The 18809-nt window shown below is 47.1% G+C and overlaps 1 protein-coding gene across 3 annotated transcripts in view; it reads right to left on the reverse strand.

The window, feature by feature from the left end:
- The window catches only part of LOC140716332 (nuclear factor of activated T-cells, cytoplasmic 4-like), a 49553-nt gene that overhangs the window by 20239 nt on the left and 10505 nt on the right, over positions 1-18809 (reverse strand). For all 3 annotated transcript variants that reach the window (XM_073028948.1, XM_073028949.1, XM_073028947.1), the window contains exon 3: positions 14075-14237. In XM_073028948.1, the coding sequence (XP_072885049.1) occupies positions 14075-14237 (163 nt within the window). The remainder of the gene's footprint in view (positions 1-14074; positions 14238-18809) is intronic.

Here is an 18809-nt window from a genome sequence, read left to right on the forward strand (position 1 = left end):
ACCGGCACCTGTGCAATCACCACCACCGGCATCTGTGCAATCACCACCACCGGCATCTGTGCAATCACCACCACCGGCACCTGTGCAATCACCACCACCGGCATCTGTGCAATCACCACCACCGGCATCTGTGCAATCACCACCACCGACACCTGTGCAATCACCACCACCGGCATCTGTGCAATCACCACCACCGACACCTGTGCAATCACCACCACCGGCATCTGTGCAATCACCACCACCGACACCTGTGCAATCACCACCACCGGCACCTGTGCAATCGCCACCTCCGACACCTGTGCAATCACCACCTCCGGCACCTGTGCAATCGCCACCTCCGACACCTGTGCAATCACCACCACCGGCACCTGTGCAATCACCACCGGCACCTGTGCAATCACCACCACCGGCACCTGTGCAATCACCACCACCGGCACCTGTGCAATCACCACCGGCACCTGTGCAATCACCATCGGCACCTGTGCAATCACCACCACCGGCATCTGTGCAATCACCTCCAGTACCTGTGCAATCACCACTGGCACCTGTGCAATCACCACCAGCACCTGTGCAATCACCACCGGCACCTGTGCAATCACCACCTCCGTCTCCGGTGCAATCACCACCGGCACCTGTGCAATCACCACCTCCGTCTCCGGTGCAATCACCACCGGCACCTGTGCAATCACCACCTCCGGCACCTGTGCAATCACCACCTCCGGCACCTGTGAAATCACCACCTCCATCTCCGGTGCAATCACCACCGGCACCTGTGCAATCACCACCTCCGGCACCTGTGCAATCACCACCACCGGCACCTGTGAAATCACCACCTCCGGCACCTGTGCAATCACCACCTCCGGCACCTGTGCAATCACCACCTCTGGCACCTGTGCAATCACCACCTCCGGCACCTGTGCAATTGCAGCCGGAGCTACGTAGATCGCAGCGAAAGATTCGACCACCTGATAGACTTAACCTGTAAATATACTTGGGGACTCTTTTAAAACAAAGGGGGGGTGAATGTGGTGAACTAGATATACCTGTCTGGACTGCTCCTGTGGCTCCTCCCACAGACCCTGCTGACAGCTCCTGTGGCTCCTCCCACAGACCCCTGCTGACTGCTTCTGTGTCTCCTCCCACTGACCCCCTGCTGACTGCTCCTGTGGCTCCTCCCACAGACCCCCTGCTGACTGCTCCTGTGGCTCCTCCCACAGACCCCTGCTGACTGCTCCTGTGGCTCCTCCCACAGACCCCTGCTGACTCCTCCCACAGACCCCTGCTGACTCCTCCCACAGACCCCTGCTGACTCCTCCCACAGACCCCTGCTGACTGCTCCTGTGGCTCCTCCCACAGACCCCCTGCTGACTGCTCCTGTGGCTCCTCCCACAGACCCCCGCTGACTGCTCCTGTGGCTCCTCCCACAGACCCCCTGCTGACTGCTCCTGTGGCTCCTCCCACTGACCCCTGTCTGGACTGCTCCTGTGGCTCCTCCCACAGACCCCCTGCTGACTGCTCCTGTGGCTCCTCCCACAGACCCCCTGCTGACTGCTCCTGTGGCTCCTCCCACAGACCCCTGCTGACTCCTCCCACAGACCCCCTGCTGACAGCTCCTGTGGCTCCTCCCACAGACCCCTGCTGACAGCTCCTGTGGCTCCTCCCACAGACCCCTGCTGACTGCTCCTGTGGCTCCTCCCACAGACCCCCGCTGACTGCTCCTGTGGCTCCTCCCACAGAACCCCTGCTGACAGCTCCTGTGGCTCCTCCCACAGACCCACTGCTGACTGCTCCTGTGGCTCCCACAGACCCCTGCTGACTGCCCCTGTGGCTCCTCCCACTGACCCCTGCTGACTGCTCCTGTGGCTCCTCCCACAGACCCTTGCTGACAGCTCCTGTGGCCCCTCCCACAGACCCTGCTGACTGCTCCCACAGACCCCTGCTGACTGCTCCTGTGGCTCCTCCCACAGACCCCTGCTGACAGCTCCTGTGGCCCCTCCCACAGACCCTGCTGACTGCTCCCACAGACCCCCTGCTGACTGCTCCTGTGGCTCCTCCCACAGACCCACTGCTGACTGCTCCTGTGGCTCCTCCCACAGACCCCCTGCTGACTGCTCCTGTGGCTCCTCCCACAGACCCCCCTGCTGACTCCTCCTGTGGCTCCTCCCACAGACCCACTGCTGACTGCTCCTGTGGCTCCTCCCACAGACCCCTGCTGACTGCTCCTGTGGCTCCTCCCACAGACCCCTGCTGACTGCTCCTGTGGCTCCTCCCACAGACCCCTGCTGACTGCTCCTGTGGCTCCTCCCACAGACCCCTGCTGACTGCTCCTGTGGCTCCTCCCACAGACCCCTGCTGACAGCTCCTGTGGCTCCTCCCACTGACCCCTGCTGACAGCTCCTGTGGCTCCTCCCACAGACCCCCTGCTGACTGCTCCTGTGACTCCTCCCACAGACCCCCTGCTGACTGCTCCTGTGGCTCCTCCCACAGACCCCCTGCTGACTGCTCCTGTGGCTCCTCCCACAGACCCCTGCTGACTGCTCCTGTGGCTCCTCCCACAGACCCCTGTATAAAGGCGACTGAGTCCAGTTGCTCTGCCTCATTCTCCAGGATGTAGTGTTGTTCATTCTTCCAGTCAATAAAAGCCGATACCTCGCTTCCTACGTCTCAGCGTGAGTTATTGATGGTGCATCACGTCTCTGCCGGGGTCGCACTGTAACTCAGCACCAGGGCCTCCCTGAATCTCCCTGCCAAGGCCTCACTGAATCTCTGCACCTGGACCTCTCTAAAGCTCTACGCTGGAGCTTCACTGAAACTCTGTGCCGGGGCCTCTCTGAAACTCTGCACTGGAGCCTCCCTGAAACTCTGTGCCGGAGCCTCCCTGAAACTCTGCGCCGGGGCCTCCCTGAAACTCTGCGCCGGGGCCTCCCTGAAACTCTGCGCCGGGGCCTCCCTGAAACTCTGCGCCGGAGCCTCCCTGAAACTCTGCGCCGGGGCCTCCCTGAAACTCTGCGCCGGAGCCTCCCTGAAACTCTGCGCCGGAGCCTCCCTGAAACTCTGCGCCGGAGCCTCCCTGAAACTCTGCGCCGGGGCCTCCCTGAAACTCTGCGCCGGAGCTTCCCTGAAACTCTGCGCCGGAGCTTCCCTGAAACTCTGCGCCGGAGCCTCCCTGAAACTCTGCGCCGGGGCCTCCCTGAAACTCTGCGCCGGGGCCTCCCTGAAACTCTGTGCTAGACCCTCTCTAAAGTTTTTCACTGGGGCCTCTCTGGAGCTCTGTGCTAGAGCCTCACTGTACTGGCTGGGGCCTCTCTAAAATTCATTGAATGCACAATTGGATAGTCCCCACCAATAAAACGTGCCCTATTGCACTTAGGCCCATTGTGCCCACTTCTGCCTCTACAGCTGCTACCTGACCTGCTGAACATTTCCAGAACTTTCCGTTTCTGGTTCAGGCCCAGAGGCATCCTCCCTAGGCCTGAAGCAACCGGAGTCAGATGTAGCAGCCCCTTCCCAAGTGTGGGGAGACTGTGGTGCCAACAGTCCAGCCCTGACCCCTTCCACAATTACGGAGGAAGGAAAAAAAGCCCTACCTGAGGCAGAGCCAAGTGGAGTTGGAGGGATGGAAAGGGGATTATGGAGGGTCACTTTCCCAGAATCCAGAGAGGCAGAGAAAGCACCCTACCTTAGTCATGGACCCTGCAGAAACCACCCTCCCCCACCTATCCAGTAGTCCCTAGAAAATGAGACAAGGCTGTTATAGAGGGTTAATGCTCCCAGAACGCATAATGAAAGACAGGGACTTGGCTACAACTCCTACACTAGGCCCTGATGGAGGAGCAGGAGAAGACAGGGGAGAGTTAGGAGGCTGCAGACAGTCACTGTTTCCAGAATATACTGAGGCAGAGGAAAGGCCCTGCACGAGATCCCTACTACACTCCCTCCCCCACTAACACAAGGCCCTGGTGGAGGGGGCGAGTGAGGGTGACTGCACTGGGAAAGGGAAAGGGCCCAGCTGAGGCAGCGTGTGGGTGGTGAGGAGGTTGGTAAACTGTTTGTCCGTCCGCCGCCAACGTCTGTTCAGAATGAAAAGTGGTTGCAGATGTTTGGAGTTGTTTTGTTTTCTGATTTGCATGTGGGGAAAGGGGAGGGGGTAGAGACAGAGGGACGGGGATGGAAAGAGAGGAGAGGAGAGGGGAGGGGAGAGAGGGGTGAGAGGAGAGGGAGAGGGCAGACAGAAGGGGAGAGAAAGAAGTGATCTGAAGAGTCAGGAATACATGATCGAGAGAGGTAATTGAAAGGCGGGATAAACAGAGAGCGAAGGAAGGAGAATGTGAGGAGGGGGAGGGAGAGAAATAGATGGGGAGAGAGAGGGGGAGGAAGACAAGTGGGGGGGAAGAGGTGATTGAGAGATGGTGGATATACAGAGAAGGAGGCAAGCGAGAGGGAAGGACAGTATGATATTACGGGTGAGAGAGTGAATGAGAGATGAAGAGATTGAATCAGAGATAATCCAATAGTCAGTGAGAGCGGCGAGTTGAGAGAGGGGAGCAGGGCGGTTGCGTGAGAGAGGCAGAGAGATGATTGAGGCCAGCTTTCACCCGAAGAGGAGAGGGAGAGGCTGTAAACTGGGAGCAGTTCCAATGTCAGCACACCCGTGCCCCTCTGATTGTGGAGAGAGACAGAAAATGTGGAGGGAGGGAGGGAGAGAGGAGAGGGAGGGGGAGATTTCGGAGACGGGGTGTAAAGGAGCAGGAAGAGAGAGGGAGGAATATAATCTCTCTTTCTCTCTCCCACTCTCCTCTTTCCCTCTGCCTCCCTCCCATCCCTTTGTCTCCCACTCCCCTTTCTCCCTCCTTCTCACTGCCCCAACTATCCACTCTGCAGCTCTGCTCACTCCTCCCTCTATTTCACTCACTTCTGCCCTCTCTCCTACTCTCCTCTCTCCCTCTGCCTCCCTACTTCCCTTTCTCTCCCCCTCCCCCTTTACTCTTCATCACCCTTACTCACCATACCTCCCTCGACCCCTTCTTTCTTTCTCTCTCTCTCTCTCTCTCTCTCTCTCTCTCTCTCTCTCTCAGCCCCTTCTTCTCTGTCTCTCCCCCCACCTCTCTCTCTCACTCTCCATGTCCCTGCTTCTCTCAGACTGGGGGGAGACAGGAAGGAGGGGGTTAAGTCCTTCTGACTGAAACAGCCCAGCCATGTCCCTGGAAAGTGGAGACTAAAATTAAAAACTGTTGTTAAGTTCGACGAGCAATTCTAGGGCCTACTGCCAGTCTACGTCACACACGCACCCAGGTCTCCGCTGAACTCTTAACCAGTTAAACACCAGCCTGGAAGTGTGCCTAGGATTCAATAACCCCTGAATCATGGGGACACCCTTGTCCCTGATACAGTGTGTGACGGGACAGTGTGGAGATAGCCTCACCCTGTGTCTGACCCTGTCCCTGGGGGTGTGTGACGGGACGGTGTGGAGGGAGCCTCACCCTGCGTCTGACCCTGTCCCTGGGAGTGTGTGACGGGACGGTGGGGAGGGAGCCTCACCCTGCGTCTGACCCTGTCCCTGGGAGTGTGTGACGGGACGGTGTGGAGGGAGCTTCACTCTGAAAATCATTACAGAACTCTTATTGGATGAATCTTTTGGCCACCCGGAGAAGTATTTCAAATATTTCTACAGGAAACCACACCAAATTCTTGCATTGTAAAAAAAAATTAAATTTGACATCATCTGTCCATGATTACATCTGGAAATTGGTCCCAATCCTCTGAAGTTTTCAAAGCCATCTGTTGCTGTTCAGAGGTCAGGCTCAGAATCTCATTGACGTCAGCACACCAGGGAACGAGGGGTGGGCTAATCTTTGCCCTTACATTATAGGCATCGTCAACAGAAGGCAGACCCCAGGAAGTTTCCATCTCCATCTCTCTCCCTCTTGCCCCACGCCTCACCTCCTACTGCTGCTGCCCTCCTTCCAACCCCTCTCTCTGCCTTCTTCTCTCTCATGCTCTCTCCTTCCCATATCCGTGGACAATACGCATATATATGCGGAGGAGCGTCTAACTTCGAGGAAACAGAGTCTGCAGAAGGACGGGCAGATTTGGAGGGTGGGCAAAGTAGTGGCAAATGCAAGTGCACGGCATGAGATTGGCGTACATTGGTGGTTTGTGGTCGGCAGGAATTTGATGGGCCGAACGGTCTGGTTCCACACTGTACGCCTCCATTTTCTAAATGGGGAGCTCATTCCGAAATCGATGGTGCAAAGCGCCTTGGGAAGTCAGTGCAGGATTCCTCAAGATTAATTTGCAGGTTCAGTCGGTGGTAAGGAAGGCAAATACAATGTTAACATTCGTTTTGAGCGGACTGAGATATAAACTTAAATATGAATACGTATTTCTGAGGCTTTGTAAGACCATTGGTCAGACCACATTTAGAGTGATATGAGTAGCTTTTTGGGCACCTTATCAAAGGAAGCATGTACTGTCATTGGAGAGAGGGTCCAGAGAATGTTTACGAGAATGATCCTGGCAGTGAAATGGTTCATGTATGAGGAACATTTGATGGCTCTGGGCTTGTCCGAGCTTGGGTTTACAAGAAGGAGTGGAGAATCTCATTGACATTCCAATAACAGGTGAGGTTGGGGCCAGAGGATGAAGCATCAGAATAGAAAGATACCGGATTCTCAAGATGGCGCTCATGGAGTAAACCGCACTTAGGCTTTGCTCCAAAACTTTTACGTTTTTTTAGCCTATAAACACCCCTTAAACTTATTCTAAAGGGGTTAAATATACTGAATTCTTCTTTCTAAACTATTTGAATTATTCTCAACTTGCTGAAATGTCTAAAGCAAAAGAATCGAAACAGTCGAAAGACTTGGTACCTTTAGAAGCAGTTGCGAAGATTGTGGAAACTAAATTTGAAGAGATGCAGGAAAAATTATTCCTAAGGCTTTCGAAGTATGACGATCGTTTGAAATCACTCGAAGAAAAGTTTTTGGAACTTTCACTGGAATCACAAAAACAACAGGCAAGCATTTTGGCTCTTGAAGAAGCCGCTCGTAAGAAAGATCGTATGATTGAAAAGATACAAGAAGAGCAAACCTCGACTTCTCAACAGATGGATCGTTATAAAGTTAAAATTACGGATTTGGAAAATCGCTCTCGAAGGCAAAATCTCCGGTTAATTGGGATCCCGGAAGGATTTGAAAGCGGTGATCTTACCGTTTTCTTCTCTAAATTTCTAGTGGATGTCCTGGGCAAAGAGGTCCTGGATCCCTCCCCAATAATCGATCGAGCACATCGGGTAACAAGATTTTATGCAAGTTCAACTTCGAAACCGCGGCACATAATTTTGAGGATTCACTATCCTCATATCAAAGATCGCTTGATCCGTCTGGCTCGTAAAAAAGGTATGATTATCCATCAAAATTTCAAGTTTCGTATCTTGGAAGACTATAGCCCAGAAGTATTACGGGCTAGGCTGGCTTTCAGATCGGTTATGTCGAATTTCCACCAGAAAGGCTACAAGCAAGCGCTGTTATTCCCAGCACATCTGAGAGTCGCCCTGGATGATGGAACTGTTCGGTTGTTTAAATCGCCTGCGGATGCTCAAGGTTTCCTGGATCAATGACATTCTATTGGGCTGATCAGTGTAATTTAGCCTATAAATTTGGATCTATTATGGTTTGATATATGGGTCCTTTTTTTTTATATGGCTTGCATATACTTTTTATATACGATTAAAGCTTTTTTTCTCTGCTAGGTTTATGCCGATTTTATAGTTTTTCATATTATTAATCTATTTGCGTTGAAAATGACCGATTAGGGTTTCTCTTTTGTTTTTCTTTTTTTTAAATAAAAAACGATATACGCTTTCCTTTATACTTTTAACATCTGAATATTAAAACTGAGAGAGAGAAAAAAAAAATGGCGTTTCTTCTTCCCGACTGACTCCAGTGTTTGGAGCGTCATAACTGTTTTGATGTATTTGAAAGTTTGAAACTTTTATTTATTGTTTTAATTCTTTTCTTTTAACTTTTTTGTTTATATACATTTATAACACTAATTTTATATTTTAACTTTTGTAGTATTACCCTTTTTATAATGTGGGTTGTGTGTATTTTCTTAACTCTATTACGTTTGAGTTGCCGTCTTGAGACATGGGGGTAGTTTTAGTATTAGCTTGCTCGCTTGCCTTTTTTGGCTTTTTTCTTGGGGTTTCAAGGGTGGTGGGAGGGGGATTTTTCTTTCTTTTTTTGTTTTTTGCTTGCTTTTTGCTTAGTTTTATTTTTTGGGCGCATATGAAACTACAAAAATGGCTGCAGTGCTATGACTTCCGGTTTCCTTTTGAACTTACTTCCTTCTTCCGGGTTCATGAGTTCACTTTTCTTTCGAACTTATGTATTAACTATAATATATACTGTCATGATGGTTAAGACTATTAATTTCGTTTCTTGGAATACTAATGGTTTAAATCATCCGATCAAACGGAAAAAAGTATTCAATGTATTCCATAGAATGAATGCTAATGTTATCTTTATACAAGAGACTCATGTAAGGAAGATGGATAGTCAGCGCTTGTTTAGGTTCTGGAAGGGCCAACAATACCACTCAAATGTGCAAGCTAAAGTGAGAGGTGTGTCTATTTTTATAGACTCATCTACTGCTTTTATACATCATGAAACAATTTCAGATCCGCACGGTAGATTTTTGCTTATTACTGGTTTACTTTGTAATCAAAAAGTTCTTCTAGTTAATGTTTATGCTCCAAATACTGATTGTCCTGAATTTTTTAAATGTTTATTTACATCCTTTCCCAATTTGAATCAATATAGATTGATAATGGGCGGAGATTTTAATTGTTGTTTAAACCCTGTGATGGATAGGTCCAAGCCCATTCAAATTTTGCCGAACAAATCGGCTTCTCTTATTAATTCCTTTATGGTTGATTCAGCTATTTGTGAGATTTGGCGTTTTTTACACCCTAATGACAAAGAGTTTTCATATTTTTCCCATGTTTATCATAGTTATTCAAGAATTGATTACTTTTTCATTGATCAGCATTTACTTACAGATGTCATGGATTGTAAATATGACTCAATTACCATATCTGATCATGCACCTTTGAAGTTATCTATTAAGGTGACGGATTCATATATTAGTACGAAAAGTTGGAGGCTTAATCCTGTTCTTTTGCAGGACTCTGACTTTATTAGCTTTATTAAACAGCAAATTGATTTGTTTTTCTCAATAAATTCTACAGCAGAGATCTCTAGTGGAATTTTATGGGATACTTTTAAGGCATATATTCGTGGACAGATTATTTCATATTCTGCTGGAGTTAGGAAACGAACTAATTCCAAAATATCAACATTAGTTGATAAAATTAAGGCAATTGATAAGATCTACTCATCAACTCCTAGTAAAGAACTTTATAAAGAAAGAGTGGAACTCCAAATGGAACATAGTTTACTATTAACCTCCTCGATTGAAAGTCAGTTAATTAAATCGAAGGCTCAATTTTATACATATGGAGATAAATCAGGTAAACTACTAGCTAATCAATTGAAAATTGCTTCAGATAAGCGACAAATTACTAGGATTCGTAAACAAGATGGTACTTTGACGATTGACCATAAAGAGATAAATAAAGCCTTTCAAGATTTTTATAATTCTTTATATCAATCAGAATGTACTAAGGACTCTTCTATTATGAATGAATTTTTAGGGAAATTGAATATTCCAAAAGTAACTGTTGAAGATAACGTATTTTTGGATACACCTATTACCGAGTCTGAAATAGAAAAGGCTATTTTTTCAATGAACTCGGGTAAAGCTTCAGGTCCAGATGGTTTTTCCGCAGAATTTTTTAAATCCTTTTCTTCTATACTTTCTCCTTGGCTTTGTAAAATTTTTAAAGATGCATTAAGTATAGGTAAATTACCACAATCTTTTTATGAAGCTTCTATTTCTTTAATTCTTAAAAAAGACAAAGACCCGACTGAATGTGCATCCTATCGTCCTATATCTTTGCTGAATACGGATTTTAAGATTTTTAGTAAAATTTTAGCTATTAGATTAGAAAATATATTACCTCGGATTATTTCTGAGGATCAGACCGGATTTATTAAAAATCGCTATTCATCTTTTAACATTAGAAAATTAATTAATATTGCTTATACCTCTACATCTAAAATCCCTGAATGTATTATCTCTTTGGATGCCGAAAAAGCATTTGATAGAGTCGAATGGTCATATTTATTCAATACATTGCAACATTTCAATTTTGGATCAAAATTTATATCATGGATTAAGTTAATATATCATAAACCTTTAGCTTCGGTTTTTACCAATAATCAAAAATCCCCTTTCTTTCAATTATTTCGCGGTACAAGACAAGGTTGTCCTTTGAGCCCTTTATTATTTGATATTGCTTTAGAACCTTTGGCTATAGCTATTCGTGAATCACCCAATATTTTAGGCATTACCCGTGGAGAGGCGATGTATAAGGTATCATTATATGCGGACGATTTATTATTATATATATCTGATCCTGAAAAATCTATTCCTGCTATTTCTTCTTTACTTGCTCAATTTAGTAATTTTTCTGGTTATAAATTGAATTTTAATAAGAGTGAACTTTTTCCATTAAATATGTATATTCCAATTTATAATCAGGTACCATATAGAATCGTTACAGATTATTTTACCTATTTAGGTATTAAAATTACTAAAAAACATAAAGATTTGTTTAAAACTAATTTTTTCCCCTTAATAGACCAAATTAAGCAACTTGCTAATAGATGGTCCCCACTTTCTTTGTCTTTGGTAGGCAGAATTAACGCCATTAAGATGATGATATTACCTAAATTTCTATATTTATTTCAAGCATTACCAATTTTTATTCCTAAATCTTTTTTTGATATGGTTGACTCTAAAATATCTTCCTATTTGTGGCAGAACAAAAATCCTAGATTAGGTAAAAAATATTTACAGAAGTCAAAGAAAGAGGGTGGCTTGGCTTTACCAAACCTAAGATTTTACTACTGGGCAGTTAATATACGGTATTTGATATTTTGGACACAAGAATTGACTACAGTAGCTGGCCCACAATGGGTAAATTTGGAATGTAAATCTGTGCAAGATTTCTCATTGATCTCAATCTTAGGATCTTCACTTCCTTTTTCGTTACTCAAAATTAATAAACAGATAACTAATCCCATAGTTAAGTATACATTACGAATCTGGTTTCAATTTCGTAAATCTTTTGGCTTGAATAAGTTTATACTGTCAAGTCCTATAACATCTAATTATTTCTTTCGGCCATCATTTATAGATCAGGCTTTTTTCCTATGGAAAACAAAAGGTATAAAATGTTTTCGTGACCTGTATTTGGATGATAACATTATGTCCTTTGAACAGCTATCTAACAAATACAATTTACCTAAAACCCATTTTTTTAGATACTTACAAATTAGAAATTTTTTATATAATGAATTAAAGTCTTTTTCGAAAGAATGTCCACTGGACATTACAGAGAGAATTCTAACTCTTAATCCTTATCAAAAGGGTTTAGTAGCTATCATTTACAATATGATTATGAAGATACAGCCGGATATATCAGAAAAAATTAAGAAGGAATGGCAGGAAGAATTGCATTGCCCTATATCTACTGAGCAATGGGAAAAATTTTTATTATTGGTAAACTCATCCTCTATTTGTGCTAAACATGCTCTAATACAATTCAAGGTTGTACATAGAGCCCATATGTCTAAAAATAAAATTGCTCGATTTTATTCTTATGTTAATCCAACCTGTGATAGATGTCATTCTGATATTGCTACATTGACTCATATGTTTTGGTCTTGTCCTTGTTTACAAAGCTATTGGAAGGATATTTTTAATATCATTTCAAGAGTTTTAAATATTAATCTTCAACCACATCCTTTTACTGCAATTTTTGGTCTACCTATGATAGATAATATGTGTTTATCTGCTTCTTCTCAGCGAATGATTGCATTTGCTACACTATTGGCTAGAAGATCTATTTTATTGAACTGGAAAGAAATTAATCCTCCAACTGTATTTCAGTGGCTTTCTCAAACCATTTCCTGTTTGAGTTTAGAAAAAATTAGAAGTGTGGTCTTTAACTCCTCAGTTAAATTTGAGGAAACTTGGAGACCATTTATTCAACATTTTCATGTGAGTTAAATGGTCTGATCCTGAACCTTATTGTTACCATCCTGAATTGTATAAATGGAGGTTCGGAGTCATTGGCACTGCTGTGTGTACTTAACATTATACAATTGCCCATGTTAGTTTTTTTTTTATATTTTTTTTTTCTTCTTCTTTTTGGGGTTTTTTTTTTGTGCTTTTTGTCTTAAATTCTTCATATTAATATTATAAGTTTGGGAGACTTTTTTACATTGATAATATATAATTGATTATTAATGAATCTATTGTGTACTCTCAAATGTTTTTTTTTTGTACTATATTTTACTTATGTTATGTTCTAAAAATCAATAAAAAGATTTAAAAAGAAAGAAAGAAAGAAAGATACCCCTTTGGAACAGAGACGAGGAAGAGTTTTTTCAGCCAGAGGGTGGTGAATCTGTGGAATTCATTGCCAAAGACTGTGGTGGAGGCTAAAGCATCGGGTATATTTAAAGCAGAGGTTGATGTTCTTGGTTAGTAAGAGTATGAAAGGTTATGGGGAGAAGGCATGAAAATGGGATCGAGAGGGAAAACAAATCAGCGGTGCACTGCTGATGGGTTAAATAGCCTAATTCCACTCCTACGTCTTCTGGTCTTATAGTCCTTTACCGTCAACCTGTGACACTCTGTCCATCTCCCAGATTCCCCCCCCCCCCATCTCAACAAAACAAGGTGTTGGGGGGCAGGGGGGTGGTGGTGAAGGAGACTGAATACCTTCACACTAAAGAGCAGGAGCTTCAGGTGGTCACACACTTTCTGCCTGGAATATCCATGAACATAGATTTCTCTAAGGTACGGGAAATTCTTTCACTGTCCCCCCTCCCACCCCACCACTTTTTACCTCTCCCTTCCATTCCCCATTCTGGTTGCCCTCTCCTACCACCCTTGTTACCTGCCCATCACCTCCCCTCTGGCTCCCCTCCTCCTTCCTTTTATACTACAGCCCATGGTCCTGTCCTGGGATATTCCTCGTTCTTCAGCCCTCTAACTCTCCCATCTAATTCCAGCTTCTTGCATCACCCCCCACCCACACACATTCACCCACCCATGCACCCACCGACACACATTCACCCACACACATTCACCCAGAAGTGAGAAGCTGGGACGTGATAGGCTGAAATGATAAAGGGCTGGAGAAGAAGGAATCTGCTTGATCTATGTCACCCATCATCTTAAACACCTTTGAGAAGTCACCTCTCATCCTTCTTTGCTCCCTTGCCCACTCAATCTATCCTCATAAGATGTGCCTTTGAATCCAGATGGCATCCTGGTAAATCTCCTCTGTACCCTCTCGAAAGTTTCCATATCCTTCCTGTAATGAGAAGACCAGACCCGAACACTGTGTTCCCAAGTGTGGTCTAGCCAGTTGTCACATTACCTCGTGGTTCTTGAACTCAATCCCCCAACTAACAAAGGCAAGCACACAGTATACCTTCTTAATAACTCCATTAATATGCATGACAACTTCGAGGGATCTATTAACGTTGACCCCAAGATCCTTCTGTTTCTCCACACTTGTGCAGAAGGAGAGACCAAAGGGGGGGGGGGGGTGATGGATAACCAACACTGGTAAGTCCAGTGTTTATTCCATTAGGATATAGCCCATCCAGGCAGAACATGGGGTGCTGTTGCTCGCTTATGCCGGGCTTCACCCTGACAGTGGACAGACAGGTCGGTGTGGGCACGGGGAGGGGAGTCACAGTGATTATAGCTTCCTAACCATAATGATAATGATGATGGAGAGGGGGACAAAGAGAAAGAAAGGGAGAGGTGAGGGAGGACAGCTGGGGCTGGTTTGGTTGGGGTTCGGCTGGGGGCTGTTTCGAGGGTGTGTGACGCTTTAAGGCTGGGTCCCGCAGGCACAGACGCTCACCTTGATGACGGGGTGACCCCCGGCCAGGGCCTTGACAGCTCCGCGGCTGCCTTCCGTCTCGTAGTGTGCCCGGTGGTGAGGCTTGGGCTGCACCAGCAGCTTCAGCTCCAGCTGGTTGAAGTGGCTCGGCAGGGGCCAGTCCAGAGGAGGGAGAGCACAGGCCCTGTGGGGAACAGGCAGAGAGAGTGAGAGTGTGTGTGTGTGTGAAAGAGAGAGACACACTGAAAATGAGAGAGACTGCAAATGAGAGAGTGAATGTGTGTGTGTGTGTGAGAGAGACTGAAAATGAGAGAGAGACTGCAAATGAGAGAGTGAATGTGAGTGTGTGAGAAAGAGAAAGAGAGAGAGAGACTGATAATGAGAGTGAATATGTGTGTGTGTGTGTGTGTAAAAGAGAGACTGCAAATGAGACAGTGAATGTGTGTGTGTGTGTGTGTGTGTGTGAAAGAGAGACACTGAAAATGAGAGAGACTGCAAATGAGAGAGTGAATGTGTGTGTGTGTGTGTGAGAGAGAGACTGATAATGAGAGTGAATATGTGTGTGTGTAAAAGAGAGACTGCAAATGAGAGAGTGAATATGTGTGTGTGGGTGTGAGAAAGAGAGAGAGACTGCAAATGAGAGAGTGAATGTGTGTGTGTGAGAGAGAGAGACTGAAAATGAGAGTGAATGTGTGTGTGTGTGTGTAAAAGAGAGACTGCAAATGAGACAGTGAATGTGTGTGTGTGTGTGTGAAAGAGAGACACTGAAAATGAGAGAGACTGCAAATGAGAGAGTGAATGTGTGTGTGTGTGAAAGAGAGAGACACTGAAAATGAGAGAGAGACTGCAAATGAGAGAGTGAATGTGAGTGTGTGAGAAAGAGAAAGAGACACTGAAAATGAGAGAGAGACTGCAAATGAGAGAGTGAATGTGAGTGTGTGAGAGAGACTGAAAATGAGAGAGTGAATGTGTGTGTGTGTAAAAGAGAGACTGCAAATGAGAGAGTGAATGTGTGTGTGTGTGTGTGTGTGTGAGAAAGAGAGAGAGAGACTGATAATGAGAGTGAATATGTGTGTGTGTGTGTGTAAAAGAGAGACTGCAAATGAGAGAGTGAATGTGTGTGTGTGTGTGTGTGTGAGAAAGAGAGAGAGAGACTGATAATGAGAGTGAATATGTGTGTGTGTGTAAAAGAGAGACTGCAAATGAGAGAGTGAATATGTGTGTGGTGGGTGTGAGAGAGAGAGAGAGACTGCAAATGAGAGAGTGAATGTGTGTGTGTGAGAGAGAGACTGAAAATGAGAGTGAATATGTGTGTGTGTGTAAAAGAGAGACTGCAAATGAGACAGTGAATGTGTGTGTGTGTGTGTGTGTGTGAAAGAGAGACACTGAAAATGAGAGAGACTGCAAATGAGAGAGTGAATGTGTGTGTGAGAAAGAGAGAGAGAGACTGATAATGAGAGTGAATATGTGTGTGTGTGTGTAAAAGAGAGACTGCAAATGAGAGAGTGAATATGTGTGTGGGTGTGAGAAAGAGAGAGACTGCAAATGAGAGAGTGAATGTGTGTGTGGGTGTGAGAAAGAGAGAGAGACTGCAAATGAGAGAGTGAATGCATGTGTGTGATGGAAAGAGAGTGTGAGGGAGAATAAGTTTACGAATGTGTGTGTGTGGAGACAGAGAGTGAGAGAGAGACAATCTGCAAGAGAGTGAAACAGAGTGAATCTGAGAGAGTGAATGAGGGTAAGGGAAAGAATATGAGAGATAGAGACTGAAAGTGAGAGAGTAATGTGTGTGAGAGTGTAAATCTGAGAGAAAGAGAAACAAAGTGAATGGGGGTGAGACACAGTAAATGTGTGAAAGGGAGAAAGTGAATGTGTGTGAGAAAGAGATCTGCAGACTGACCAGACACCCTCAGTCCCTCAACCTCAGGGGAATATCTCTATTGTGACTGGTCCATTAGTTCCTCTCCCTCAGGGAGAAATCTGTACCTTGATCATTGTCCCTCAGGGGGATATCTGTACACTGACCGGTGTCCCTCAGTCCCTCTCCCTCAGGGGGGAATAGCTGTACACTGACCGGTGTCCTTCAGTTCCTCTCCCTCAGGGAGAAATCTGTACCTTGATCATTGTCCCTCAGTGGGATATCTGTACACTGACCGGTGTCCCTCAGTCCCTCTCCCTCGGGGGGATATCTGTACACTGACTGGTGTCCCTCAGTCCCTCTCCCTCAGGGGGATATCTGTACACTGACCGGTGTCTCTCAGGGGGGATATCTGTACACGGACTGGTGTCCCTCAGGGGGGGATATCTGTAAACTGACTGGTGTCCCTCAGTCCCTCTCCCGCAGGGGAATATCTGTACACTGACCGGTGTACCTCAGTCCCTCTCCCTCAGGGGGATATCTGTACACCGACCGGTGTCTCTCAGTCCCTCTCCCTCAGGGGGATATCTGTACACTGACCGGTGTCTCTCAGTCCCTCTCCCTCAGGGGGATATCTGTACACTGACCGGTGTCTCTCAGTCACTCTCCCTCAGGGGGATATCTATACACTGACCGGTGTCCCTCAGTCCCTCTCCCTCAGGGGGGATAGCTGTACACTGACCAGTGTCCCTCAGTTCCTCTTCCTCAGGGAGAAATCTGTACCTTGATCATTGTCCCTCAATGGGATATCTGTACACTGACCGGTGTCCCTCAGTCCCTCTCCCTCGGGGGGATATCTGTACACTGACTGGTGTCCCTCAGTCCCTCTCCCTCAGGGGGATATCTGTACACTGACCGGTGTCTCTCAGAGGGGATATCTGTACACGGACTGGTGTCCCTCAGGGGGGGATATCTGTACACTGACCGGTGTCTCTCAGTCCCTCTCCCTCAGGGGGATATCTGTACACTGACCAGTGTCTCTCAGTCCCTCTCCCTCAGGGGGATATCTATACACTGACCAGTGTCCCTCAGTCCCTCTCCCTCAGGGGGATATCTGTACACTGACCAGTGTCCCTCAGTCCCTCTCCCTTAGGGGAATATCTGTACACTGACCAGTGTCCCTCAGTCCCTCTCCCTCAGGGGGATATCTGTACACTGACCGGTGTCCCTCAGTCCCTCTCCCTCAGGGGGATATCAGTACACTGACCGGTGTCCCACAGTCCCTCTCCCTCAGGGGGATATCAGTACACTGACTGGTGTCCCTCAGTCCCTCTCCCTCAAGGGGATATCTGTACACTGCCCGGTGTCCCTCAGTACCTGTCCCTCAGGGGGATATCTGTACACTGATTAATGTTCCTCAGTCCCTCTTCCTCAAGGGGAATATCTGTACACTGACCGGTGTCTCTCAGTCCCTCTCCCTCAGGAGGATATCTGTACACTGACCGGTGTCCCTCAGGGGGGATATCTGTACACTGACCGGTGTCCCTCAGTCCCTCTCCCTTAGGGGAATATCTGTACACTGACCAGTGTCCCTCAGTCCCTCTCCCTCAGGGAGATATCTGTACACTGACCGGTGTTCCTCAGTCCCACTGCCTCAGGAGGATATCTGTACACTGCCCGGTGTCCCTCAGTACCTGTCCCTCAGGGGGATATCTGTACACTGATTAATGTTCCTCAGTCCCTCTTCCTCAAGGGGAATATCTGTACGCTGACCGGTGTCCCTCAGTCCCTCTCCCTCAGGGGGATATCATTACACTGACCGGTGTCTCTCAGTCCCTCTCCCTCAGGGGTATATCTGTACATTGACTGGTGTCCCTCAGTCCCGCTCCCTCAGGGAGATATCTGTACACTGACCGGTGTCCCTCAGTCCCACTGCCTCAGGAGGATATCTGTACACTGCCCGGTGTCCCTCAGTACCTGTCCCTCAGGGGGATATCTGTACACTGATTAATGTTCCTCAGTCCCTCTTCCTCAAGGTGAATATCTGTACGCTGACCGGTGTCCCTCAGTCCCTCTCCCTTAGGGGAATATCTGTACATTGACTGGTGTCCCTCAGTCCCTCTCCCTCAGGGGATATCTGTATACTGACCGGTGTCCCTCAGTCCCTCTCCCTCAGGGGGATATCTGTACACTGACAGTGTCTCTCAGTCCCTCTCCCTCAGGAGGATATCTGTACACTGACGGAGTCCTTCAGGGGGGATATCTGTACACTGACCGGTGTCTCTCAGTCCCTCTCCCTCAGGGGGATATCTGTACACTGACCGGTGTCCCTCAGTCCCTCTCCCTCAGGGGGATATCTGTACACTGACCGGTGTCCCTCAGTCCCTCTCCCTCAGGAGGATATCTGTACACTGCCCGGTGTCCCTCAGTACCTGTCCCTCAGGGGGATATCTGTACACTGACCGGTGTCCCTCAGTCCCTCTCCCTCAGGGGGATATCTGTACACTGACTGGTGTCCCTCAGGGGGGGATATCTGTACACTGACTGGTGTTCCTCAGTCCCTCTCCCTCAGGGGAATATCTGTACACTGACCGGTGTCCCTCAGTCCCTCTCCCTCAGGGGGATATCTGTACACTGACCGGTGTCCCTCAGTTCCTCTCCCTCAGGGGGATATCTGTACACTGACCGGTGTCCCTCAGTCCCTCTCCCTCAGGAGGATATCTGTACACTGCCCGGTGGTCCTCAGTACCTGTCCCTCAGGGGGATATCTGTACACTGATTAGTGTTCCTCAGTCCCTCTCCCACAGGGGAATATCTGTACACTGACCGGTATCTCTCAGTCCCTCTCCCTCAGGGGGATATCTGTACACTGACTGGTGTCCCTCAGGGGGGGATATC

Source organism: Hemitrygon akajei, chromosome 25, assembly GCF_048418815.1.
Source record: "Hemitrygon akajei chromosome 25, sHemAka1.3, whole genome shotgun sequence".
NCBI lineage: Eukaryota > Metazoa > Chordata > Chondrichthyes > Myliobatiformes > Dasyatidae > Hemitrygon > Hemitrygon akajei.